This window comes from Ovis aries, chromosome 20 (assembly GCF_016772045.2).
Source record: "Ovis aries strain OAR_USU_Benz2616 breed Rambouillet chromosome 20, ARS-UI_Ramb_v3.0, whole genome shotgun sequence".
NCBI classification, from domain to species: domain Eukaryota; kingdom Metazoa; phylum Chordata; class Mammalia; order Artiodactyla; family Bovidae; genus Ovis; species Ovis aries.
This window is the reverse complement of record NC_056073.1, coordinates 27,154,041-27,181,607: the sequence shown is the minus strand read 5'-3', so window position 1 is coordinate 27,181,607 and position 27,567 is coordinate 27,154,041. Positions and strand designations below refer to the sequence as shown.

Below are 27,567 nucleotides of genomic sequence, written 5' to 3'. Positions count from 1 at the left end.
TGCATTTGCCAGGAGGTTCCCCCTGCCTGGAAAGAACCTCCTCCAGTCATCGGGGGTAACTCAGCATGTCCTTTAAATCTTTCCCCAAAGGCCACTTTCCCAGTGAGACCCACAGTGACCACCCTAGTACAACAGCCACCTTCCTTGTCCTCACACTCACACTGCGCATCACCTTCCCCACTGCATCTTTCTATTGGTCCCATCCTTTCATAACAGAACGCTTTCCTTATTTAGCCTACTGATAAGATATAGTCTGTCTCCTACCACTTGAATACATGCTCCATAAGGCCAGCAATTTTTCCCTTTAACTGCAGTGATGATTCCCAGATGAAAAGCACTGTGTCATGTGTCTGGCATACAGCTGGTGTGAATGAATGCTCAGTGTGATGCGCTGTGTATGTGCTCAGTCACTCATTCACGTCCGACTCTTTGCGACCCAGGGACTGAAGCCCCCCAAGCTCCTCTGTCCATGGAGTCTTCTAGGCAAGAATACTGGAGTGGGTTACCATTCCCTTCTCCAGCGGATCTTCCCAGCCCGAGAAGCAAACCTGCATCTCCTAAGTGTTCTGCATGGGCAAACGGATTGTTTATCACGGAGCCACCTGGAAAGCAAGATCAGTGTTAAGCACCTCCCTATATCTTTATTAATGTGACCTCAGGCCAAATGTGTTGTGGTAGCTACAACATAACACACATCTACTCACATTGACATCAGTGCCACTTGTGTGTTTCTCACAAGTGCTGTTCTTCCCTTCTTGGCAACCAACCCTCCTTCACACTACATCACAGGATATTTTTCTTTTCAGAAAACAATTCTTGTTGACTTATGGGTCCTATTTTCTAACCAAATATAAACCTAAATTAGACTCTGCTTTAAGGGCTTACCAGGAGGCAATAAAACATGGTAATTCATTTATACTGCATGACAAATAGCTACTATCCGCAGTCATAAATGAGTTCTTAGAAACCAGTAACACTGATATTTCGAGGGAAATGAAAAAAAAAACTGAAAAATGAAATGAAAGACTTGATTAGTAAGGATAAAGCATATATGAAAATGACTAAACTGATCATAAAGGAAAAGCAATTTCTTTTCTTTTACTTAATTTAATTTAATATTACTAAAGACATTTAGACATAATAAAACCGTACAAACATTTGTAAAGTTTTACAAAACAGACCCATAGACAAACACTAGGGGACAAGATTGATGAGCGCCTGTAGGGGGAAATCTGTAGTTTGGATCCTGGTTTTCAATAAGATATGAAAAAGGAAAAGAAGTTAAGACAAAGATGGAGAAGCCCAGCCCAGGCCCTGTTGGATAAGGAAGGACCATCAGAGAAAACAGTCCAGAGGGCAGAAGGGTAGTAGTGGTCAGAGAGGGGCCAGGCTCACCACTCCTTTACATTATGCTAACAGCAGCACAGACACATTCAGATGACTTCTGCAGAAAGAGAAGTCAGATCTTCAAGTCATAAAGCAGGGGTGGGATATGGAATATTGCACTACTCAGTCCCAACAAGGGAGCTGTTTCACACTGAAAGAAAAGAATCATGAACCAGTGTAGGTCAGTCATGTAAGGGCTCACATTCTCCACAGTCCTGCTCATGCTCACATGTCCCACTCAAAGACCCCCACCACCCAGTGTGTCCCCCCTGCACCAACTCCTCTCCCAGTCAGGACCCTCCAGTGTCTCACCTCTAGGATCCATAAGAGCTCTGGTCACACATCAGAGCTCTGGGCACTGTCACTGCCTGGGGGACAACAAGATAAGGATGTGGTCAGAACCCACAGGAGAGAAACTAGAGAAGGAACTTTGAGGAGGGTGAGCCCCCCATGTCCTCTTGTCTGCACCCTCAGAAGGGTCTCAGGAATCACACCCACTCTGTACTTACATGAAGCTTGAGTGTAGGTCCCTGCATTTTCACCTGCAAGAAGAAAACATCACGTGAGAATCCATGCAGAAGACTGAATCATGATATCCTGAGAAGCCCCCTAGTTCTGGACCCCAGAGAACTTTCTGGAACTGTAACCAAAAATCCAGGACAGAATCAGGAATATAAAGAAAGGAGATGTAGGGGGACTGGACCATCTCCAACCCTTCTAGAGGTCTGAACTCAGTGGGGACCTTCCCCTCTGACCTTCAAGTGCTGAGAAACAGGCCCCAACTGAAATTATGAAGGTGAAAAATCTATCTTTCATTTTCACACGTACTTTACAAAAGGGTCAATATTAGCATCAGCTCCAGACCAGCAAGCCCATATGCATGGATGGTAGTTCCCAGGAACAAAGCAGGCAAACTTCTACCTGGGCTTGAAACCCCTCAGTGAGACAAGAAAACTCAGATCTCTCCCTCCCTTCCCTACCTGAGCGCTTCCTCCAGATCCCAGCTCCAGTCACCACAGCTCCAATGAACACAAGGAAAAGCAGACCAACAACGATGATGATGGGGACAGAGGGCTGAGGAGGTTCTATGGAGGAAAGGGAAGGGGCCCTGACCTCAGGCTTGAGTCTTGACCTTGCTGAACTGTATCCAGAAGGGCTCCTGCTTTATCTGAGAAAAGCTCCATCCCATCCCCCTCCTGACCCCATCTCAGGGTGAGGGGCTCCTGAAGCCCCTCGTGCTGCACATGGCACGTGTATCTCTGCTCCTCTCCAGAAGGCACCACCAGGGCTGCCCACTTCTGGAAGGTTCCATCCCCTGAAGGCCTGGTCTCCACAAGCTCCATGTCCTGGGTCTGGTCCTCCCCATCACGCTGCCAGGTCAGTGAGATCTCCTCAGGGTAGAAGCCCAAGGCCCAACACCTCAGGGTGACCTCACGCTCAGAGATGTGGTGATGGGTCACATGTGTCTTTGGAGGGTCTGAGGAAGAAGAATCAGAAAATTCACACTTTATGTTACTCCCATGGGCCACGGAGGAAGCATCACGTGACCACTCTGAGAAATGATGAGAAAATGAGTTTGAAAAGAAAAACAGAAACACCAGCACCAGCCTGGGCTGTGGTGTCTGGGAAAATCTCCTAGTCCTTGTAAAGTTCTGGAGTCAGGGTGAGAGCCAAGGTAGGATGCTCCACGTTAAGGGGGAGAATACAGAGCAATGGTCCTGACTTTGTTGGAAACGGAATGACTCAGAAAAGCTGGGGTCTGGCCTCTTATGATGCTCTCGGTCTGAGAACAGGCCTTGAGAAAGTCCCGAGTCTCAGAATGGTGGGCAGGGTGAAAGGGCACCACCGCTGACTAGTTATTTCAGGGGTGGTTTCCTGCTTCTTCCCCAAGGCACTGGATTCCTTAACTGTCCAGAGAAATGAAGTTACTGGCCAGTCACCGTCTTGTACAGAATATGAAAACCTGGGCGCATTCCTCCCTCTCCAGATAAGAACCTGGGGCGCTGTTCCTACAGGGACCCCACTTTCTTCTCCTCGTGGGAAGCCAGCTCCAGCCCGAGGGGAGGACGGGGCGGCCCCGCGCCCCTCGTACCTGCGCGCAGCAGCGTGTCCTTCCCGTTCTCCAGGTATCTGCGGAGCCCCTCCACGCACTCGCGGTTCAGGTAGTGTCTCACACGGTCCGCAGCACCGCGCTGCTCAAACTTGCGCTTGGAGATCTGAGCCGCCGTGTCCGCCGCGGTCCAGGAGCGCAGGTCCTCGTTCAGGGCGATATAATCTCTGCCGTCGTAGCCGTACTGACTGTACCCGCGGAGGAGACGCCCGTCCGGCCCCACGTCGCAGCCGTACATCTCCTGGACGGTGTGAGACCCTGACCCGCCCCGACCATCCGCAGGGATTAAACCCAAACTGAAATGAAACCGGGTCAAGTCCCCGAGAGCTCCTCCCGGGTCGGGGATCGGGCGGGTCCCGCAGTGTTGGGGTGACCCTCGGACCCGCAGACTCGGGCGACCCCGCCAGTCCCTGGGGATGGGGACCGTGACCCGGACCCGGGCCCGCGTCGCTCACCGGCCTCGCTCTGGTTGTAGTAGCCGCGCAGGTTGTTCAGGTTCGCTCGGAAAGTCTGTGCGGCGTCCTTCGTTCTCCGCGTGTTCAGATCCCAATACTCGGGCCCCTCCTGCTCCACCCACCGCGCCCGCGGCTCCATCCTCGGATTCGGGGCGTCGCTGTCGAATCGCACGAACTGCGTGTCGTCCACGTAGCCGACGGCGATGAAGCGGGGCTCCCCGAGGCCGGGCCGGGACACGGCGGTGTAGAAATATCTCAGGGAGTGGGAGCCTGGGGGCGGGGAGAGGTGAGACCCGGCCCGACCTCCTCGCGGTTCGGGTCCCGGGTCCGAGGTGATGGACCCAGGAGGGAGGGGCGAGGAGCTCGGGAGACGGAGGAGGTCGGAGGAGGACCAGGACTTGGGGGCAGAGAAGAGGGGGCGGGAAGCAAGGGAGGGACAGGACGGGACGTGGGGAGAGGACAGGTCTGGGCGAGGGCGGCGGGCTCGCTCCTTCCCTGGGGGTCCTGCCCTGTCCTGCCCACCTCCCCGCAGAGGCCGTTCCCTCCCGAGCCCGCACTCACCCGCCCAGGTCTCCGTCAGGACCAGCGCCCCCGGCAGCAGCAGGAGGAGGCTTCTCGGCCCCATGACCCCCATCTCCGGGGTCTGGAGAGAAGAGAGTCCAGGGAGTGGATGAACACTTGGTAACATGGTACCACGGAGATGACTACTGGCAGCTAGAAATCGGACACCCAATGGGAGTGAGACCTGGGGTCACGTCACAAGTGTCCAGATAAGAGGGTCCGAGACAGGTTGTGAAGGAGAAAGTGAAAGTCGGGGAGACGGAAAGCTCCAAGATGGAGCGTCCCAGCCCCAGACTCCGCCCTTGACTCTGAGACCCTGAAACCCTTGCCCTCCGGGGAACCTGGGGCGTTGTCCTGATCCCTCCTCTGCACCTAGAGCTTTTTGTCTCACTCCCTGAGTCGGCCCAGGGGCTTGTAGTCAGCGAATTTCAAAACATTTTTGGTCAGAATATTTATACAATCCAACAAATTAGTGAGGACCCCAAGGGTAATTTTGTTTATAGTTACTTCTATCGATATTTTCCACAGTATAAATAATAGAATTAGAATTTGCTTAGTCATTTATTTAGAATAATATTAATAACTCACACGGTTAATATAGAATATAACTATTTCCCCAAATAAACACTACAGTGGGAACAGTGCAGCTTTTTACATTTTTATATTTTTGCAAGTCTCATTAGAAGATCACTGGATGATTATGTTTGCTTCTATGTGAAATCCATTATTCTGGTTGAAATCTATCAAAATAAAAAGCCCACACATACATAAGAGTATTTTAAATAACTTTTCAGATAATTATCTAAGTTCATCTTTGATCCAAAACTAAAACTACAAAAGTGGTAGTTCCACAAGGTTATTTTCAAAGTGGACCTGAAATGATATTATTGAATATTTCCTATTCTATTACACTAAAATCCATAAGCTCATTTTGCACATTGGCTGTCTTTTATACTAACGTAAGATTTTTTAAAACTAATACAATGCTTCACTAAGTTTTGTAGATCTTCCAGCGTCATTCATTTTTTGAAGTAAACATTGCATTCCATGAAAAAGAGGCTAGTTCAGCTCACACAAGTTATTTTCCTTGGGACATAATCCTTTGGAATGTAGCAGAAGTGCTTGATGTGTACTTCCTATGTCATCTTAGAAGTTTTTTTATTTAGAAAAATAATTTGCATTTTGAAATATGACCATAAGCCTTTTGATTTTCCTGAAAAAAGCAGCTCATTTTTGCAATAAGAAATACAACATAGCAATATCTGTGCAAGGTCTATGCTAAGATTAAAACACCATCTTTTGAATTTCATCTAAGCATGAGATTTTGAGAGGCCGATATTCACACCAGGTTTTCTCAAGTTACTCTAACACAAGTGGATAATAGCAGATTGTAGAAGTAACATACCATTCTGTGCCCTATTGTAACATGATATACTTCTGTTCCTCTTGCAGTGTATCAGATCTTTTACAGCATCATCAGAGTAAAGCTAATGTTCACCAAGCACACTCATTTCAAAGAAAAAAACATAATCTCTTTTATGTCGCAAGTTTACCATTCATTGGTCCAGGAAAACACCATCAAGTTAAGGCATGTAGAGCTTTACTTGTCCATGTAATTCTTGCCTTGTCAATTAAGTCTCATCCTTAAACTTTAGCTCCATCAGTTCAGTTCACTTTAGTCGCTCAGTCGTGTCTGACTCTTTGCGACCCCAAGAACCACAGCACGCCAATCCTCCCTGTCCATCACCAACTCCAGGAGTTTACCCAAACTCATGTCCATTGAGTCGGTGATGCCATCCAACCCTCTTATCCTCTGCCATCCCCTTCTCCTCCCGCCCTCAATCTTTCCCAGCATTAGGGTCTTTCCAATGAGTCAACTCTTCACATCAAGTGGCCAAAGTATTGAAGTTTCAGCTTCAACATCAGTCCTTCCAATGGATACCCAGGACTCATCTCCTTTAGGATGAACTGCTTGGATCTCCTTGCAGTCCAAGGGATTCTCAAGAGTCATCTCCAACACCACAGTTCAAAAGCATCAATTCCTTGGAATTCAGCTTTCTTCACAGTCCAACTCTCACATTCATACATGACTACTAGAAAAACCATAGCCTTGATAGGCAGACCTTTGTTGAGAAACTAATCTCTCTCCTTTTGAATATGCTGTCTAGCTTGGTCATAACTTTCCTTCCAAGGAGTAAGTGTCTTTGAATTTCGTGGTTGCAGTCACCATCTGCAGTGAATTTGGAGCCCCCCAAAATCAAGTCTGCCACTGTTTCCACTGTTTCCCATCTATTTGCCATGAAGTGATGGGACCAGATGCCACGATCTTCGTTTTCTGAATGTTGAGCTTTAAGACACTTTTTTTACTCTCCTCTTTCACTTTTATCAAGAGGCTTTTTAGTTCCTCTTCACTTTCTGACCTAAGGGTAGTGTCATCTGCATATCTGAGGTTATTGATATATATCTCCTGGCAATCTTGATTCCAGTTTGTGCTTCTTCCAGCCCAGCGTTTCTCATGATGTACCCTGCATATAAGTTAAATAAGCAGGGTGACAATACACAGCCTTGACGTACTCTTTTTCCTATTTGGAACCATAGGATCTGATATTAGTTCCCCAAGGGAATCAGAGGTGTCCCTGGATCCCAAGAGTGGTAAACACACAGTAGAACAATCAAGGAGGCCAAAGTGAGCCCAAGAAGTTAGAGCTGATAGTGAGATTCCATGTGGTGAACATCTGTGATCAGTGGGTCCTGGCTGAGGGATGATATGGGAAGGTTGTCAGTGTCCAGGGTCTGGCAGGCGAGGTAGCAGCCAATTTATGATTACTTCCTGTCAGGACGACTCCAGAAGAGTTCCAATTTCAAATACATTCTCAAATCTGTCAGGTCCTGATCCCAAATGTATTCATTCAGCAGTATTGGCTCATGCTTTGTCCAGTTTGGCTCATGCTGTGGGCTGAGAGTCTGTAATACACTCGAAACCGAGGTATAGACTCTGCTCCCACATGGCTGAGTAGCGCTTGTAATGGAATACAGTGAAGGTTGTTGTTGATATAGTAGCAGGTAATTAAAACCATCACTTTATCTCTCCGTGACAGTTATTGTAAATATTCCTCATTATTTGCACCCTGATGTTTCTTAGAATATGAAGGATTTTAGCAAAGTTCCCCCAGGAAGGCAAACTCAATGCTTTGGGGACAGGAGAAAGTATGGACTTGACCTTGACTACACTGAGCAGATCTTCCACTTTGGACGACTCCCACTGAGACATACTGCCCCCTTCACATGGCGTGAGGGGCATTCCCACTGTCTTCTGAGCAGAACACTTAGTACACAAAGACTCATGTCACAACTCTGTGGTTCAGTTCAGTTCAGTCTCTCAGGCGTGTCCAACTCTTTGCGACCACATGAATCACAGCACTAGTAAAGTAATGCTCAAAATTCTCCAAGCCAGGCTTCAGCAATGTGGGAACCGTGAACTTCCTGATGTTCAAGCTGGTTTTAGAAAAGGCAGAGGAACCAGAAATCAAATTGCCAACATCTGCTGGATCATGGAAAAAGCAAGAGAGTTCCAGAAAAACATCTATTTCTGCTTTATTGACTATGTCAAAGCCTTTGACTGTGTGGATCACAATATACTGTGGAAAATTCTAAAAGAGATGGGAACACCAGACCACCTGACCTGCCTCTTGAGAAACCTATATGCATGTCAGGAAGCAACAGTTAGAACTGAACATGGAACAACAGACTGGTTCCAAATAGGAAAAGAAGTATGTCAAGGCTGTATATTGTCACCCTGCTTATTTAACTTCTATGCAGAGTACATCATGAGAAACAGTGGGCTGGAAGAATCACAAACTGGAATCAAGATTGCTGGGAGAAATATCAATAGCCTCAGATATGCAGACGACACCACCCTTTTGGCAGAAAGTGAAGAGGAACTAAAATGCCTCTTGATGAAAGTGAGAGAGGAGAGTGAAAAGTTGGCCAAACTCAAGATTCAGAAAACGAAGATCGTGGCATCTGGTCCCATCACTTCATGGCAAATAGATGGGAAACAGTGGAAACAGTGTCAGACTTTATTTTGGGGGCTCCAAAATCACTGCAGATGGTGATTGCAGCCATGAAATTCAAAGACGCTACTCCTTGGAAGGAAAGTTATGACTAACCTAGATAGCATCTTCAAAAGCAGAGACATCCCTTGCCAACAAAAGTCTGTCTAGCCAAGGCTATGGTTTTTCCAGTGGTCATGTATGGATGTGAGAGTTGGACTGTGAAGAAAGCTGAATGCTGAAGAATTGATGCTTTTGAACTGTGGTGTTGGAGAAGACTCTTCAGAGTCCCTTGGACTGCAAGGAGGTCCAGTCAGTCCATTCTAAAGGAGATCAGTCCTGGATGTTCTTTGGAAGGACTGATTGATGTTGAAGCTGAAACTCTAATACTTTGGCCACCTGATGTGAAGAGCTGACTCATTGGAAAAGACTTTGATGCTGGGAGGGTTTGGGGGCAGGAGGAGAAGGGGACGACAGAGGATAAGATGGCTGGATGGCATCACCGACTCGATGCACATGAGTTTTGGTGAACTCCGGGAGTTGGTGATGGACAGGGAGGCCTGGCATGCTGAGATTCATGTGGTCGCAAAGAGTTGGACTCGACTGAGCGACTGAAGTGAACTGACTGACTAGAGGAAGTCACTGTCTTGACTAGGACACAAGAGGCCACTTCCCAAGTGTAGTGTTGGGAACCCTTCAACTAGCTCTTTTATGTTCTTTATCTGAAGAGTATCATGAATAGTTAGAGAAGGAATAATACCTGTGACCCCACGTCATGTGACTTCCCATGTCACGTGACCTAGGATGTAGACTACACAGGTTAAGGGCTGGAGCTAGTGTCAGTCAGGCTTGGTTTAAATTCCTGCTCCATGACCCGCTAGCTGTCTAGCTTGGGACCAGGCTTAACTTCTCTGAACCTCAATTTCTCTACCTATAAAATGGGAGGGCTGCAAGTTGCTATCTCATGGCGGTATTGTGAGTATTTGAAGTACTAGTTCATATGTGGCACTTAGCACAACACCTGGAGCATTGTCATTGTTCAATAGATGAAAGCGATTATTGCCACTGACTGTGCGACTCAGCACGTGTGCATGCACACACACACACACACGCACACATTATTGCCATTGGTGGTAGTAGTATTTGCACAATCAAACAAAACTTCCAGTGGGACTAACCAGCCATCCTTTATTAATAAGCTGTAACGTCCACTGCTAACACTACAACCACCTCCCTTGGATCGGCCACACCATCCAGTGGAACTGACACAACCGCTACCATCTCCAGCGTCACCAGCTCAAGTACTGCTCCGCCAAGGGAAGAGGAAAAGCCTAGCGGACACCTGAGGCCGGGGGAGGTCGTCCTAGTTACTCTGGCCTCGGTTGCGATGGCTGTGATTCTCCTCACTGGGCTTCTCTTCTATTTTGTGAGTGCCTGATATGCAAGAAACCCCTTTTTTTTCTGAGGGAAAGAGAGCAGGGAAGTCAAGGAGGAACTAGGCAAGAGACAGCAGGGTGACTGCGGGAGTAACGGGATAAGAAACTCAGGAAAGACAGAAACAGCAGGTTAGAGTCAGCAAGAGAGGGCCACAAAGCCAAGACATTCAGAGGAAAGTGATGAGGGGAAGATGGGAGCCAAAGAGATATGAGGAGGGGGCGAGCACTGGAGGAGGGGGACAACACTCTGAAACTGCTCAGCTTCTTGTCTTCTAGAGAAACTCTCCAAGCCTAAGAAACCTCTTCAACGTAGATCTCTTGCCGCCCCCACTGCTATGCCCTGTTATGAAGTCCCAGAAGGGTCCAGGGGGACCGTAACTGACTTCAGAGGAGAGCTGTCTTCTCCTGCAGCCAGAGGGCTGACTGGGAGACAAGCATGGCCCTGAGCGTCCCTGAAGGCAGAAGCAACACAGTCCTCGGGGGCAGAGAGGCTGCTGACCTGGATCGAGAGGTTAAGTGCCCCCTGTTCCTGCTCCTCTCAACTTTTCTTCAGCCTCCTTCCCAGCTTGATTCTTCCAACAAAAGGAGGCTGTAGCTGAGACTGAATTGTTGAATAAATGCATCTAATATACGTGGAACCAGACACTGTGGGTGTGTGCTTATACATTGCTGTGAATAAAGGTTCCTAAAGACCCTTCTTGCCTATGTTCTCCCAGCTCTCGAATCCCTAGGGTGAAATCCAGACTGTGCATTTATCCCCTTTTCTTCCCCATTCCCTGAAGGTCTCCAGGCTGATGGAAGAATGGAATCAGGAAAGGGTCGGGGGAGAAAGTGCTGGGCTTCACAGGTTTGTGTTGCACAATCAGAAAACAGTTGCTGTGCGAGTTCAGAGCACACGTTCACAGATAGGGAAGCAGAGAAGGTGTTGCTAACAGGGCTGCCCCCAGAGGTGGCACACTGCCTGGTTCCCTGGCCACACAAGCCTGGTCTTCACTGGAAAGACAGGTGTGAGTCGGCACCTGTCTCACCTGCGGGCTCGCAGCCCCAGCAGCCGTCCTGGGCAGAGAAGTGTGATCCCAGTTTCTGCAAGGGTGGGCTCAGCCTCCGTGGCCAGGAGCCAAGTTCCTGGCACTTCCCACAAAGCCAGGTCTCAGAACAGGGCCAAAAAATCCATGTGTCAGCACCCAACGATGCTGAAAGCCAAGGCCTCGTTAAGGATTCTGGTGCAACTTGCTCATCACACACATTCGCTGACCCTTCCTCATGCCAATGAATCACTCACCTTTGTTTCATGTTTTCACTTGGCTTTTGCTGTGGTTCTCAAAGTCTGAACGTTTGCCAGAGCCTTCTTAACAGGAAGACACAAACTGACAGTTCCTAGGGAGGAAAGTAGGGGATATATTGGGAGACTAGGATTGACATAAATACACTACTATATATATATAAAATAGATAACTAATAGCGGCCTACTGTATAGCACAGGAAACTCTTCTCAATACTCTGTAAGGACATGACCTATATGGAAAAAGATCTAAAAAAGAGTGGTATTTGTATATGTATACCTGATACACCTTGCTGAACAGCAGAAACAAATGCAACATTGTAAATCAGCTATAATCTAATAAAAAATAAAAAAGCTTTAGGATATCCTATAAAATGATGATACTCTTTAAAAGTGTCAACATCATGAAAGACAAAGACAGAGGAACTGTCCCAGATTAGAAGAGACTAAGGAGACCTATAAATAAACGCCATGTGGATTCTGGATTGGATCCTGGAACAGAAAGATGACATCAGTGGAAAAACACGTGAAATCTGAATCAGTTCTGTAATTTAGCGAGTAGTGTTGGACCAACGTTAATTTCTTAGTTTCTATCATTGTATTTGTTGTTCAGTCGCCAAGTCTTGTCCGACTCTTTTTGACCCCAGGGACTGCAACACCCCAGGCTTTCTCTGTCCTTCCCCAACTCCTGGAGTTGGCTCAAACGTATGCCCATTTGAGTTGGTGATGCCATTCAACCATCTAATCCTCTGTCTCCCACTTCTCTTCCCACCCTCAGTCTGTCCCAGCATCAGGGTCTTTTCCAGTGAATCAGCTCTTCGCATCAGTGGCCAAAGCACTGGAGCTTCTTCAGCTTCAGCATCAGTCCTTCCAATGATGAACATTCAGGATTGATTTCCTTTAGGATTGACAGTTTGATTTCCTTGCAAGAACTCTCAAGAGTCTTCTCCAGCACCACAGTTAAAAAGCATCAATTCTTTGGTGCTCAGCCTTCTTTATGGTCCAGCTCTCACATCTGTACATGACTACTGAGAAAACCATATCTTTGACTATTAGGACCTTTAATTGGCAAATGATGTCTCTGCTTTTTAATACACTGTTTAGACTTGCTGCAGCCTTTCTTCCAAGGAGCAAGCATCTTTTAATTTCAAATTTTTCATTACTATTTTTGCAACTCTCCTGTAAGTCTAAAATTAACTCTATATTTAAAAAATTTAAAGCACAAAGCCTCACAGATCTATACATGAAAAAAGGTGGGTCTTACTAAATGCAAATAGTACCTCTTGACTTAAAAAATAAGTCAAGAGGTACAAACTCTGGGAGTTGGTGATGGACAGGGGAGCCTGGCCTGTTGCAGTCCATGGGGTCGCAAAAAGTTGGACACAACTGAGCAACTAAACTGAACTGACTCCTTATGACAGTCCTTTAAAATATTTTCATTAGTTATAGTTAACATATAGGAATACTTCCTTAGTTCATCTAAATAGTATTCTCTTTGAAAGTATTTAATCCATTCAAATAAAATCAGTAGTTGAAGTAACCAATTAAATTTGGTAAACCGACCATTCATTAAATTGACTTTCACGGAATCAGCTGCCCTCTCAAATGAAACATTTGAGCCCTTTCTGAGGAATCTGAGGTATCTACAGCCCTCCTGTAATCCCCCAGTTCCTCTCCCACTGAAGAGGACACTGGGAAAGAGATAGGCCCCACAAATGTCAGGAAACTTCCTGCCTCTGAATGAGGACAGACAGCTATAGATTTTTGGACAACACTGAACGAGGCATGGTGGAAGTCAGAAAAGGAAGCAATATGGCCATTCTCATTAAAAGACAACTGGAACTTTCGGAGGTGAGCTAATTTCGTCTAGTCACTGAGGAAAGCTTGGTGGACTGAGGGCATTCAAGTAACAGAAGCAAGGAGATGCATCTGCAGGGGGGAGATGAGCTACTGGAAAGGACTTCTGTGAATGACTGACTGAGAGACGGGGGCAGTTCTTAGAGAGATTGGGTATTGCTCCCCTTCGTCAATGACCCTCCTTCGTGGTGAGGACCAAGTGCTCTCTGAACGCCCTCGGATGTCCTGTTTTCTTCACTCTCCCCTATCCCTCAGGCAGGCCTGCCATTACCCTTCCACTGTCACCCCAACTTTACCACTCCCCCTGTGGAAGAGGGAGTCCAAGCCCCTCCCTGAGCACCAACTCTGGTGTCTGTCCAGGGCCCTGCGTCAGAAAGCGATGCCACTCACACTGACAAGCTTAATCCCCTGTTACTGCCCAACTCTGGGCTCTGGGCAGCACCAAGAGCTCCTTCTTGCACTTAGGACAGCTCTCTTCCACCCTGCCACTCCTCTGCATCAGATTCTTCTTCCTTTGATTGACAGTAAAAGAGCAGGCTGTTCCTCCCTGAAAGAAGGAAGGAAGACCCAGGCATCCTGGATTCCCTTGGTAGCAGCAGATAGAAACCCCACACCTGCTGTGTGCTTACAGAGAAGGAAGACAGAAAACGTAGAGAGAAGGGAGGAGGAAAAGGCATCCTGGGTTCCAGCCCATGTGGATTCTCTTGAGATGAAGAAAAGAAAAGGCCCCGCTCCCTCCCTTCTCCTGCTGCTGCTTCTCTTCAGGTGTTTGGAATTGGATGAGTGAACTGTTTAGGAGAGAAGAGTGCAAAGGTTCCCCAGGATCTGGAGAGCTGCGGGTCAGGATCTCTGGAGAAGGAACCTCTTAGGACTCAGGTAGGGCCCTCCTGGAGGGAGGGTGTGGAAGAGGTGGGAGAACCTTGGGGAACTCCAGACCCTGCTACCTGCCCCCAGTTCCTGGTCAGAGGAGCAGGGTCTGATGGGCCTGCTCATTATCTTTCTCACATCCTCTTTTAAGGAAATGCTCTATTTTTTATTGTTTAGACTTTATGTTTCTGTATGTTAACCTGCCTTGGGAAATGAAACATTTGAGCCCTTTCTGAGGAATCTGAGGAACTGGCAGGAGGTAGGAGAGAATTGTTTTGAGCAGAGGAACCCAGAACTCCAAAATGTATGCCATGTAGGCTACATAATCTCGCAGTTCTGATATCCTGCAGGTGGGCGTGGTGGGAGGTGGAAAGACTCATCTCTTCCATCTACTTGTACCCAAATTAATGCTGCTGTCAACCCCAACCAGACCATATCCACAGCCCTTTATGAATCCTCCTACTCTCAAAATGGGGTTTCCCAGGTGGCTCAATGGTAAAGAATCTGCCCGTCAATGCAGGAAACACAGGAGACTCGGATTTTATCTCTGGGTCAGGAAGATCCCCTGGGAAGGAAATGGCAATCCACTCCAGTATTCTTGTTTGGGAAATTCTATGGACAGAGGAGCCTGACAGGCTACAGTCTAGAGGGTTGCAGAGTCAGACATGACTTAGTAACTGAGCACAACACGCCACCTCAAACCACCTTGAATATTACCTGCCCTCAATCTTGCCACTTCAGCCCCAGATGTGACCCAGAGTCTGCTTCATTCTAATCATATACCAAACCATGACCTGAATTCTGTCTCTAGTAAGAATCATGGTTCCTGTCTCACTTGTTTACCAGAGACCCAGGCATAACTGGATGAGTGGAGACACAGACAAACCTGGAGTCAGAACACCCAGATTGCTGAAACACCAATAGGAGAAGTGAAATTTAGGAAGAGATCAGAACCACAAAGAGCAGAATCAAAGGCTGGATGAGATGATCCTCCCAGGATATGACTTAGCTCTGGATATGCCATATTGTTGAGCATGCTATTGGAACATGTTTTATCAGAATTAAATCTAAAATATCAGATGATCTTTAACTCAAATAGATCTAATCCCATTATATAGGGAGATGTGTTATTTGTAAGGGCGAGACAGCTGTGAAGACTATTAAACAGAGCAGATGATGATGGACCATCAGTGATCCACATTAGAAGAATTTTTTTTTTTTTGAGTGGGAACAAGCCAAATGTTTCCACTAAGGACCCAGAGACCAGCCCTGGAGACTCAAAGACAAGACAAAGCTCTATCATTTTTACATTTAATTTTTGGCTGCCTGGGTCTTCCTTGCTGAGTTGGGCTTTCTTTAGTTGCGGAGATTGGGGGCTACTCTCTGGCTGTGGTACGATGGCTTCTCTTGTTGCAGAGCATGGGCCCTGGAGTGCCAGGGTTTCAGTAGTTGTGGCACACAGGCTTAGCTGCCCCACAGCACATGGGATCTTCCTGGACCAGGGACCAAACCTATGTCCCCTGTATTGGGCAGGCAGATTCTCAACCACTGGACCACCAAAGTTCTGTCATTTTTGGCCCAGGGACCACTGAGAATCATGTCACTGAGGGCCCAGACACGAGAGAGGACTACATCACTCCAGACCCAGTGACCATGGAGGACTATACCACTCCAGACCTGAGGACCACGTAGGACCACACCACTCCAGATGCGGGGATCATGGAAAACTATACCACTCCAGACCTGGGACCACGGAGGACCACACTACTCCAGACCCGGGGATCACGGAGGACCACACCCCTCCAGACCTGGGAACCATGGAGGACCACACCACTCCAGACCTGGGGATCATGGAGGACTACACCACTCCAGATATGGGGATCATGGAGGACCACACCACTCCAGACCTGGGGATCATGGAGGACTACACCACACCAGATCCAGAAACCATGGAGGACTACACCACTCCAGGCCTGGGGATCACAGAGAACTATTTCACTCCAGACCCTGGGACCACAGAGAAATACACCACAGCAGACCCGAGAATCACAGAACACTACACCACTCCAGACCCAGGGACCACGGAGGACTACACCACTCTAGACCTGGGGACCATGGACAACCACCTAGACCAGACCCAGGGACCACAGACGACTACATCACTGAACATCCAGACACTCAACTGGAGGGAACAGACTCAGTAACAGCAGCGAGACCCCCTGGGCTCCTGCCACCCAGCAAAATCATCCTCATTTCCCTGGCTGCTACCGCTGTTACCGTTGCACTCTTTGTTGGATTTGGCTTCCTAGTGGTGAGTATTTGGCCCTGAAATGTGAAGGACCTTATGGGAATGAAAACATCTGAGGAGGATGAGGTGGGCAAGGGGGGCTGAAACAAAAAAACTGTCAGAGGTGAGGAAACCTCCAGAGAGCGAAGAAGAGATGTATCTTTGCAAAGAGAGAGACACAGAGATGGAGAGAAAAAGGAGCAAGAAGCATAAAAACTGAGGGCAGAACGGAGAGAGGAAGGAAGGTGCGAGAGACAGAGGGGAAAGGAGAGAGGAGGGAAGGGGAAGAAAGTGTGGAGAGAGAAAAGGAGCACAGAGAGAGGACCACTGGAGCACAAATATATTAAAACATAATGTGAGCTGGAGTCAGGCTTGAACTATTAAGTAAGTACAGAGGCAAAAACTAGTAAATTTTTATAACATGAGACTGAGGCAGGGATAAGAGAAGAGCAGAAAATGGAAGCATTTTAGACATCCACCCATGTCAGAAATTATGTTACTTTGTATTAACTGCCTCCCACTGGGGAATTCTGCAGATTTTTTAAAACCAAGATTGCATAGCTTATTATGAGCAGGGCTACTCTGTCCTGGAGAGACAATGGGTGTCATTGCCCACAGGGGAGCTCTAGGTGTTTTTCTGTCTCTGAGGGACCTTCTTTCTAAAACAGGAGATAAAAGGATCTGTGCCAGCCCTGAGACTTCCTGTTGACCTTTGGTCTAAAATCCAAGCCTTCAACTTGTGGCCTCTGCTGGACATAGAAGGGCCAGCCCTTTGGGGCCATCCTGACTGAAAGATGAAGTGCACATTGGACCTCAGCAGGGGTGGCTTACATGATTAGCCAGCTCAGGCAGGTCATTAAAACCTCATTCATTCCTGTTGGTCATTGATGCCAGTGTGCATTTGACCTCTGCCCCAAGAGGCAAACACACACAGGATCCGTTTGTGTGATTAAGCCAAACGTAATGCTTCATTCAGTTGAGGTGTTCGTGTTTAGGTCTACCAAAAGCACACCGTGAAACTAGGGCGTTCTGAAAGATGGCTGACAAAAGGAAAACAGGAATGAAGCCTTCACATGTGCTTGGCTCATGCATGAGTCACGTTCATATTCATCAGTAGATGGAGGCCCTTCTTGACTTCACTGGAATCACAAACAAGTGGCCTTTTGATCACGTGGCTCACCATGAAAAGTCAGATACTCTTGCTCCAGGCTGGGGGAGCCTTTCCTCCCTCCAAACCAGCCTCTGAGTGCTGGCACTGAGTCGCCACTAGCAAGGGCACCTTCTTAACCTCTGGTAGAGACAAAAACAGGAGACGACTCCAAAGACCCAGGGTACAGAAAATAAAAGGAAAGTTTGTATTCCCAAACTTACTAAATTCTTAACTTTTAAATATTTAACCCAAAAAGTTTAGAAAACAAGAATCATCTGTGTTTCTATACCTCCCCTCAAATCCGCTGATTGAAATAGTTTTATTTTACCAACATGACTTCAGCATTTTTGGAAACTGCATCTTTTGCAGTAAGTCCCAGGATCTGAAGAAAGTGACAAATAGGAAGGAGTCATAGAGATGAGTGGGAAGGTCTTTATAAACCACAACTGCCAGGATTAAGAGAGGAACAAAGTCTTAAAAAACAAACCACTTTCTTTCTCCCTAGAAAAATTATTTCCTGCAGCCATTAAATCCACTCCCCAGAGTCGTTTATCATCCCCACATCATGGATTGGAGTACACCATAAGGAGAATCCCAGCAGTGCCTACGGTTGGTTCTTGAGCAAACCAGACTCCTCTCAGGCTCTACAGGACCCCATGAAGTGTGAAGATGTGTTCTAAGGCCTCCACTCTCCTCCCCGAGTCTAGAGCCCCGGAACCACCAGATGAAGAAGGTGGCCAGCCCTGAGAATAAGCATGTTAGGGACACTCAGAGGAATGCCTGTCCACTTTGAGGATCACCTAATTCTGGCCATGGTTATGTCTTCAGGAAAATTACCTTTACCTATCTACCAGGTTTGGATGTGAAAACTATCTGGGGAAGATACACATAACTCAAATATAAGAGATATTCATTAAGTCCGATCAAAGAAATGAAGCAAATACTTGTTTCTGTCTAGGTAATGTATCTAAATCTGGTCATGTTAACAAAACAGTTATTAAGGGCCCAGAATGGAGAAGGAGGTGGCAACCCACTCCAGTGTTCTTGCCTGGAGAATCCCAGGGATGGGGGAGCCTGGTGGGCTGCTGTCTATGGGGTCGCACAGAGTTGGACACGACTGAAGCGATTAGCAGCAGCAGCAGCAGCAGCAGCATGGGTCAAACACTCCATGCCTTTCTGTCTGTTCATCTCGGTCCGTCTAGCTGAGGGATACAGATTTCTGTTCTCTCAAGAGCACCACATTCAAGGATGTAGGGTTGTCTACAGGATGAGGCCGACTAGTCACTCATCGAGTATGTACTGACTACCAAGTGGACTAGAGAAAAATTCAATTTTTGTTCTTTTTGCTGCTCCCACAGATCCTGGGGTTGTATCACTACATAGGATAATGGCATAAGGATATGCAGGGTAAAGGAAACTCTTAGAGTCAACTGGCCTCTATCAATTACCCCCAAGACACCCATGTCCCTCTGGGTCAGCAGTTTTGCCAAAAGCACAGGGTCTATGCCAAGTCCAGCTCTCTCGTCTTGCCATCTAGACTCCATCTCCAGAATGTGACCACCTCTGCCAGGTGCTGCTGGGAAGGCGGCCACAGAGAGATACATGGCCACCTGGTCTCTGGATAGTACTGAAGGCAGAAAAGGACAAGGTGAAGATGCAGAAACATCCCGAAGGACAAATAGGAAGACTCAAAGAATCAGGGAAATCCCTTCCTGACCACTCCTGGGACCCTGGCCTACAAGGCTTGGTAGTGGCTTCCACGTCATATTATGCTCATACTCGTTGTGACACTATAATTTATTACACATAGCTATGCATGTCATCCCTTTAGTGACTGTATACAGTTCATCCAGTGTGAGTTCAGCCCCACTCAGCTAATCCTCTTTGCTTCTTTATAAAGGCCAATATTTCAAGAAAGCCTTTCTTTAGGTATTGTTACACAGAAGTACAAAATCCAGGTGACCCCAACTGCCAGATGCTGTTACTGTGCTGCCCAGACTAGGGAGATCGAGCAAGCACATCCCTTAAACAATTGTGCCTGAACAGGATTTATGCCCGTTTGGGTGTGTCACCCCTCACAGAAATGTCTGTGAGTGCACATTCCAGCCCAGTCTCCTGTCTTTACAAACGAGAATGTTTGGTGAAGTTGTCCAGCAGTAGTGATTCAACATTCTCCCTACAGAAGGTGTTGTTTGATACCTTAATACCACGTAGTTATTTTTCTAATCTAGTCATGACCCTTTCTGTGATTTATCGAAAACCCCTAACTCTAGAGTCTATACATCGCCATACTTTTTCCCTTTATGGAGCAGCCCAACAGAAGTTCGCAAGTTGAATCTCTGTTTTAATTTCACTGTACATCTCCTTCCATTGTCCACTGTATATCTCCTTCCACTAGAATGTTAGTTCCTTGAGAACAGGGATCTTGAGAGCAATATAGGAAATAAGAGTTGGCATTCAATAATCATTTTCTTCATTCTCCCCCATTACATTAGAGTTTTAAACATAATCTAAATGGTTGTCATCAAAAAGAACCAAATAACCAATGTTGGCAAGGATGTGAAGAGAAGAGAACCCTTGTACAGTGTAGGTGGGAATGTATATTAGTGCAGCCTCTTGTGGAAAACAGTATGGAAATTTCTTAAGAAACTGAAAATAGAACTGTCATATGACCCAGCAATTTCACTCCTGAGTATATATCAAAAATAAAAACCCCCAAAACACTAATTCAAAAAGATATATGCACTCCAATGTCCATAGCAGCACCATTTACAATAGCCAAGATATGGAAGCACCATAAGTATCCATCAACAGATGGACGCATAAGGAAAATGTGGTATACGTATGCAATGGAATATTACTCAACCATAAAAAAGAATAAAGTTTTGCCTTTTCCAGCAATATGGATGGACTTGCAATATAAGAAGTGAAATGTCAGACAGAGAAAGACAAATACCATATGCTATGACTTACATGTGGAATCTAAAAAATAAAACAAATTTAGTGACTATAACAACAATAACAACAACAAAAACCAGCTTACAGATATAGAGAACAAACCAGTGGTTACCAGCAGGGAGAGGGGAGAGGGGAGGAAAGATAGGGGCAAGGGATTAAAAGGTACAAACTACCATGTATAAAATAAAATAACAAGGATATATTATACAGCACAGGGAATACAGCCAATATGTTATAATAACTCTAAACAGGATATAACCTTTAAATATTGTGGATCACTATGTTGTACACTTGAAACTTGTATAATATTGTATCTCCACTATACCTCAGTTCCAAAAAAAGAGTAGTTAGTCTCATCTTAAAAGTTTCAATTCAAAAAAATGTTTTAATTCAAGCTCTTTCCTTAAACTGCTGTATTGGTCTTTGTCTAGTATTAATGAAAGTTCCTATAACAAGTAGTAAGATATTGGAGACAGCAGAAGCTTTAAGATTTTAAACTGTAACCACACATAAGTGCTGAATCTAAAAGTACCAAAAATCTCCACCAAAATTTGATGAAATAAAAAATACCATATTCAACTTCTAAACAAACTATTAAGGTAACAGTCTTCCTTTAAAAACTATTAAATGAAATTATCATTAGATCAATGTTGTCTTGAGCAAACAAAAATTTTCCAATGAACAATGTTATAAACAAATACCTGAATCGAAAAATACAAAATCTATATACCACCCTCCTCCCCACTTTTGGAACAACTTCAGAACACTTAGCTAATTGTCTTTCCCATATTAATTCTTTACTACATTTTGGGGGATTTATTATCTGTGTGTGTATGCTCAAAATTATAAAACAAATCATTTTTTTAATAAAAAATCATTTAAAATTGAATTTCAGTTTGACATTAAAACAGAACACTGGAAAGGAGGTGCAGATAAATAAAGATGTAGGAGACAACTCTTACCATTGGCGGTATGTCCTACTTCAGTTGGCAGCGTTGTTTCTTTCTTGGTGAGACGTGAGAAATGGTGTTTCTTAAACTCAGTGCCTTTTTAGAGTTGATGAAATAAACATATTTTGGAATAAACAAATGAACACATGCTTGCTTTTGGTGCTATTTCTTCAGTTTTGGTCTTGTTCAGAAACACAAAGAAATTAAAATTCCTTAATGAGTGTCCAGTAGATTCTTTTGAGAACAAGTATATCAGACTAACAGAAGTGAATGACATAGTTCTTGCCCTTGCGGACAAGAAAACCAACAATTCCAATGTAAGGTGCTTTAATAGAGGTACGTATTGAGATAAGCCCAAAGCGTAGGGTGGGTCCCTCAGGTGCTGCAGACCCAGGAAATCTTCCCAAGGGAGAGAGGGTAATTGACCTGAGGTTTAGGACATGTCTACTGCAAGGAGATCCAACCATTCTAAAGGAGATCAGCCCTGAGTGTTCTCTGGAAGGAATGATGCTGAAGCTGAAACTCCAGGACTTTGGCCACCTCATAGGAAGAGTTGACTCATTGGAAAAGACTCTGATGCTGGGAGGGATTGGGGGCAGGAGGAAGAGGGGACAATAGAGGATGAGATGGCTGGATGGCATCACTGACTCGATGGACGTGAGTCTGAATGAACTCCGGGAGTTGGTGATGGACAGGGAGGCCTGGTGTGCTGCGACTCATGGGGTCGCAAAGAGTCAGACACAACTGAGTGACTGAACTGAACTGTACAGAACTGATGGGCACTCTGGGCCACTTTCACACACTTGGTCTCTTTTGATGCTTACATCGGCTCTGTGAGGGAGGGAAAAGCATCCTCCTTTTTGAAATTCAAAGACTGAGGCTCAGAGGAGTTAAATAAATTGTCCCCAAATGGTGGCTCAGCGGTAAAGAATCCACCTGCCAATACAGGAGATGCAAGAGACTTGGGTTCCATCCCCAAGTCAGGAAGATCTCCCGGAGAAGGAAATGGCAATCTGCTCCAGTATTCTTGCCTGGGAAGACTCCACGGATGAAGGAGAGGAGCCTGGTGGATTATAGTCCAGGGGGTCGCAAACAGCTGGACATGACTCAGTGGCTAAACAACATGTGAATTGTGAGTGGCAGAGTGGGATGGAAAGAGGCGGAGTAAAACTCAGGTCTTCATTCACTGTTTTCCTCATTAGAGCTGAATCTCAAGTGAACTTCAGCACTGTCCTCAGTAAACCTTTATCCTTCAGCGTCTTCTTTAGGCTTGCAGTGACAAGTCCTCAGAGCTAGCGTTTAACCTGTTTTGAGTTCTGAGCCAAGCAAGAGAAACCAGACACCTTCCCCATTTTGGGGAGACCACAGCCTGAAAATGAGTTTGGGACACACAGACACAAATAAACCCATCCCAAGTGAGCAATGAACAATAGGAAATGTGTCTTCAGTTTTGACATTGAGGGCATTTATTTACCTTGACAGGTGCATTCTGCTTTGTAAAATAGTTGCAGCATCTCAGGCCCCACCCTCGAAAGAATCTGAAGCCTGGACACAAGTAGAGTTGCTCCGTTTCTGGTTCAGGACCCCACCCCAAGAGTTTTCAAGGCAGCAGCCCTAAATCAGGGCAGATTCGAGGAACTGTGACTTTCTCCACCCAGGAGAGTTTTCCAGCACCTATGCTCTACCCGTGGGAGAGATGGTGTGTGGTGATTCATTTAACCGTCCATCGGATCTTGACTAAGGACACATATGCCAGTTACTCTGTGCGGCTCCGAGCACACAATGGAGAGCCATATAAACAGCTTCTGCCTTCAGGGTGCCTGGGGTGGGGGCTGGTGGACATTGCTGTCAGGTAGATGCAAAAGTTGTTAAATTTCTTAATGTTCTACACCTTCTTTGGGAATCTTAAACAGTCATGGAGCCTTCAGCAGTGACATACTATCAGTCATGTAACCGTAAGGGCAGCAAGCAAGGGGAGCTTGGATGCACGCTTGAGCAGAGACGTTTTCTCTCACGCTGAGACCATAACAGATCCATTCTTCCTTGTTCTGATTAGTATTCACTGCTTGGGTTTAGCTGCTGCAGTTGATACCCGATTTGTGAATGGCACCGAGGTATAATGCAGGGCTGGAAACTGGATCACAGACCTGCAAGTATTTAAAAAGTAGAACTCACTAGTAAAGTCAAATACATAAATGTCTGGATGATAAAAACTGGCACAAGGAAAATTTCGATGTGGTAAAACTGTTAAATTGAAGATTTAACTTGAAAATATAGTCAGCATAGGAAAAGAGATAATGAAAGGCGGGGGGTAGGGGGTGCGGGGGTGGCGGAGGGAGAAGGAATGCAAGGATAGTTAAAAAAAAAAGGTCAATGAAACTGGCAATGACAACAAAAGGCCTGACAAAAAGAGGCTCCTGGGCTGCCTGTATCTTCCTGATGGAAGGTCCCGATGCGCCCTCTAGTGGCAGTCGCTGGGTAGTGGTCCTCTGAGAGGGGCGCCTCTCCTGGAAATGCATCACCTTTGTAGTCTCTCAGGGGACGCCGGCTGGCATCTCCCAGGCTCGCACCCCAGCTCCCTCCTTGTCTTGCACTTGCTGGGCACTGAGCACAGCATATGTTCACACACGTCTTGTAATTCATAAACTATAACTGGCTTTCAGCGAGTTCCTTAACATTTCAGGAGTTGCGTTTTCCCGCTTATACACAGCCACACCACTCACTCGTTTACCTATTCGTTCATCTGTACCCTTTTATTCAGCACCTGCTCTGGGACAGGGACTGACTTCCGCACTGAGGCTACAGTATTGATGGGGTGTCCCATTCTGCAGGGGTTTTTGTTCTAGTGGCTGTAGGATTTCTGATGATTTTTGCCACAAATGAGTCAGTCTGTTTTTGAGTGTAGGTAAGTTATGGAGTGAAAATAGACATCAGAGAAGAAAAAATCAGAAAACCTGGGTTCTAATCTAGTTCCACTGCTTAATAGAGGGTAATCTCTCTCAGCCTTAGTTTAGATCACTGTCATATCAAGGAAAAGCTACACTTTTCTCCATAGCACAATCCTTCAAACTACATGTAATGACAGTCAAAACTGCAATGGAAACAGTGTCCTTGGCAACCAACAGTGCTATCGTTCTTTTCTGTCCTGAGTCAAGAAAGTTCCAGTTTTCTTGTCACCTTCAGGTGTTAAGCAGTATTGTTTTATATACATAAATGTCTAATCTGAAATAACTTGTCACTTTCAGATGTTAAGCAGGGGTCAACAGGGCCCGATTGAAACAGGAGTTTGGGGCCAAAACCTCAGGAATAAAAAGAATTCTCTTACTAGCTACAGAAAGCTATGTCCAAGGAAAAGATGAAACTGATTAATCAGCAAGTATTTGAATGGAGAGGAAAATTACACTGCTGAAGGAGATTTGGTGACAAATTACTGATAAATTTATAGACAAGCTTCAAAGGAACATCTAATATATCTACATTGTTGTGGTTATAGTTTCATCAGGTTAGCTGGGAACCTGCTCCCTCAGTCCTTCTAAAGATTTCAAAAGCTCCTAACAGCCTTTGGAAAACCCCTTCTTATTTAACATACCTAAAGTAACCTCTTTAGGTAAAAGCTAAAAGCTACCATCCCTGGCTCAGACAGTAAAAGTATCTGCCTACAATCTGGGAGACTCAGGTTCGATCTCTGGGTCGGGAAGATCCCCTGGAGAAGGAAATGGCAACCCACTCCAGTACTCTTGCCTGGAAAATCCCATGGACAGAGAAGCCTGGTAAGCTACAGTCCGTGGGGTCACAAAGAGTTGGACAGGACTCAGAGACTTCACTTTCACTTTCAAAGTAACCTCTAGTTCCTTCACTCAACCTTGACTGATACAACTTAACTTTTCTAAACTGGAGTATAGTTGACTCACAATGTTCTATTAGTTGCTTAGGAAGCATTACTATGAACAAAGCTAATGGAAGTGATGGAATTTCAGCTGAAAGTGAAAAGTGAAAGTGAAGTCACTCAGTCATGTCTGACTCTCTGCGACCCCATGGACTGAGAATTCCAGCTGAGCCATTTAAAATCCTCAAAGATGATGCTGTGAAAGTGCTGCACTCAATATGCCAGCAAATTTGGAAAACTCAGCAGTGGCCACAGGACGGGAAAAAGTCAGTTTTCATTCCAATCCCAAAGAAGGGCAATGCGAAAGAGTGTTCAAGCTACCATACAGTTGAGCTCATCTAGAATGATAGTAAGGTTATGTTCAAAATCCTTCAAGCTAGGCTTCACCATTATGTGACTCAAGAACTTCCAAATATACAAGCTGGATTTAGAAAAGGCAGAGGAACCAGAGATCAAATTGCCAACATTCATTGGATCACAAGAATTCCAGAAAACTCTCCACTTCTGCTTCATTGACTATGCTAAAGCCTTTGACTATGCAGATCTCAACATAGTGTGGAATATTCTTAAAAAGAGGGGAATTCCAGACCACCTTACCTATAACCTGAGAAACCTGTATGCAGGTCAAGAAGCAACAGTTAGAACTAGACATGGAAGAATGCATTGGCTCCAAACTGGGAAAGGAGTACGTAAAGGCTGTGTATTGTCATGCTGCTTATTTAACTTCTCTGCAGAGTGCTGTGCTGTGCTGAGTTGCTCAGTCGTGTCCGACTCTTTGCAATCCCATGGACTGTAGCCCACCAGGCTCCTCTGTCAATGGGGAATTCTCCAGGCAAGAATTTTGGAGTAGGTTGCCGTGCCCTCCTCCAGGGGATCTTCCCAACATAGGAATCAAACCCAGGTCTCCCATTTTGCGGACAGATTCTTTACCATCTGAGCCACAAGGGGAGCCCAGGAATACTGGAGCGGGTAGCCTATCCCTTCTCCAGGGGATCTTGCCCACTCAGGAATGGAACAAGGGTCTCCCGCATTGCAAGAGGATTCTCTAGCAGCTGAGCTACCAGGGAAGCCCTCTATGCAGAGTACATCATGCTAAATGCCGGGCTCAATGAATCAAAAGGTGGAATCAAGGTTGCCAAGAGAAATATCAACAATCTCAGATATGAAGATAATACTACCCTCATGGCAAAAAGTGAAGACGAACTAAAGAGCCTCTTGATGAAGGAGAAAGAGGAGAGTGAAAAATCTGGCTTAGAACTCAACATTCAGAAACTAAGATCATAGCATCTGGTCCCACCAGTTTATGGCAAATTGAAAGGGAAAAGGTGGAAACAGTGACAGATTTTCTTTTCTCGGGCTCCAAAATCACTGTGGATAATGACTGCAGCCAAGAAATTAAAAGACGTTTGCTCCTTGCAAGAAAAGCTATGACTAACGTAGACAGTGTATTAAAAAGCAGAGACATCACTTTGCCAACGAAGGTCCCTATAGTAAAAGCGATGGTTTTTCTGGTAGTTATGTATGGATGTGAGAGTTGGACCATAAAGAAGGCTGAATGCAAAGTATTACGGCTTTTGAATTGTGGTGCTGGAGAAGACTCTTGAGAGTCCCTTGGACTGCAAGGAGATCAAACCAGTCCATCCTAAAGGAAATCAACTCTGAATATTCATTGGAAGGACTGGTGCTGAAGCTGAAGCTCCAATACTTTGGCCACCTGGTGCAAAGAACCAATTCACTGGAAAAGACCCTGATGCTGGGAAAGATTGAGGGCAGATAGAGAAATGGGCCACAGAGGATGAGATGGTTGGATGGCATCACTGACTCACTAGACATGAGTTTGAGCAAGCTCTGGGAGATAGTGAAGGACAGGAAAGCCTGATGTGCTGCAGTCCATGGGGTCACAAAGAGTCAGACATGACTTAACAATTCAACAACAATTAGTTTCAAGTGGACAGGAAAGTGAGTCAGTTATACATAAACTTATATCCACTCTTTTTAGAGTCTTTTCCCATATAGGCCATTACAGAGTACTGAGTAGAATTCCCTGTGCTATATAGTAGGTCCTTATTAGCTATCTATTTCATATACAGTGGTGTGTATATGTTAATCCCAACCTCCCAATTTCTCCTCCTGTGATACAACTTGTTATTAAAACAAGAAGATAAAAGCCAATTGATTATTGAAATGCTTGCATCTAGGAGAAGAGAATCAGATTTGGAAAGTGGTATAAGGATCACAGCTTGTCATTATGTCTTGTAGCTGCCCCAGGTCTTTATGTGGTATCTTTAGTTGTGACATGAGAACGCTCAGCTGTGGCATGCGGGATCTAG

At 45.7% G+C, this 27,567-nt stretch overlaps 1 protein-coding gene and 1 long non-coding RNA gene across 6 annotated transcripts in view; one reads left to right on the top strand and one right to left on the bottom strand.

Moving 5' to 3' along the window:
• Positions 1-4,612, bottom strand: part of LOC101107641 (BOLA class I histocompatibility antigen, alpha chain BL3-7) — a 28,440-nt gene extending 23,828 nt beyond the window's left edge. The window contains exons 1-8 of one of the 5 annotated variants that reach the window (XM_027958892.3): positions 4,513-4,612; positions 3,952-4,221; positions 3,479-3,754; positions 2,588-2,863; positions 2,367-2,471; positions 1,896-1,928; positions 1,699-1,754; positions 1,074-1,537 (exon numbers count right to left, since the gene is read on the bottom strand). In XM_027958892.3, coding sequence (XP_027814693.2) covers positions 1,723-1,754; positions 1,896-1,928; positions 2,367-2,471; positions 2,588-2,863; positions 3,479-3,754; positions 3,952-4,221; positions 4,513-4,585 — 1,065 coding nt within the window. In that variant the 5' untranslated portion in view covers positions 4,586-4,612 and the 3' untranslated portion in view covers positions 1,074-1,537; positions 1,699-1,722. Of the gene's footprint in view, positions 1-1,073; positions 1,538-1,692; positions 1,755-1,895; positions 2,472-2,587; positions 2,864-3,478; positions 3,755-3,951; positions 4,222-4,512 lie in introns of those variants that run through there. The other 4 variants (XM_027958893.3, XM_027958894.3, XR_009597598.1 and 1 more) reach the window with 4 other exon arrangements.
• LOC121817423 (uncharacterized) lies at positions 4,585-21,490 on the top strand. Its single transcript, XR_006057331.2, has 4 exons — positions 4,585-4,999; positions 15,682-16,317; positions 17,949-18,052; positions 18,981-21,490. It is a non-coding gene; the product is annotated as an uncharacterized LOC121817423 (long non-coding RNA).
• Positions 21,491-27,567: the final 6,077 nt, after the last annotated feature.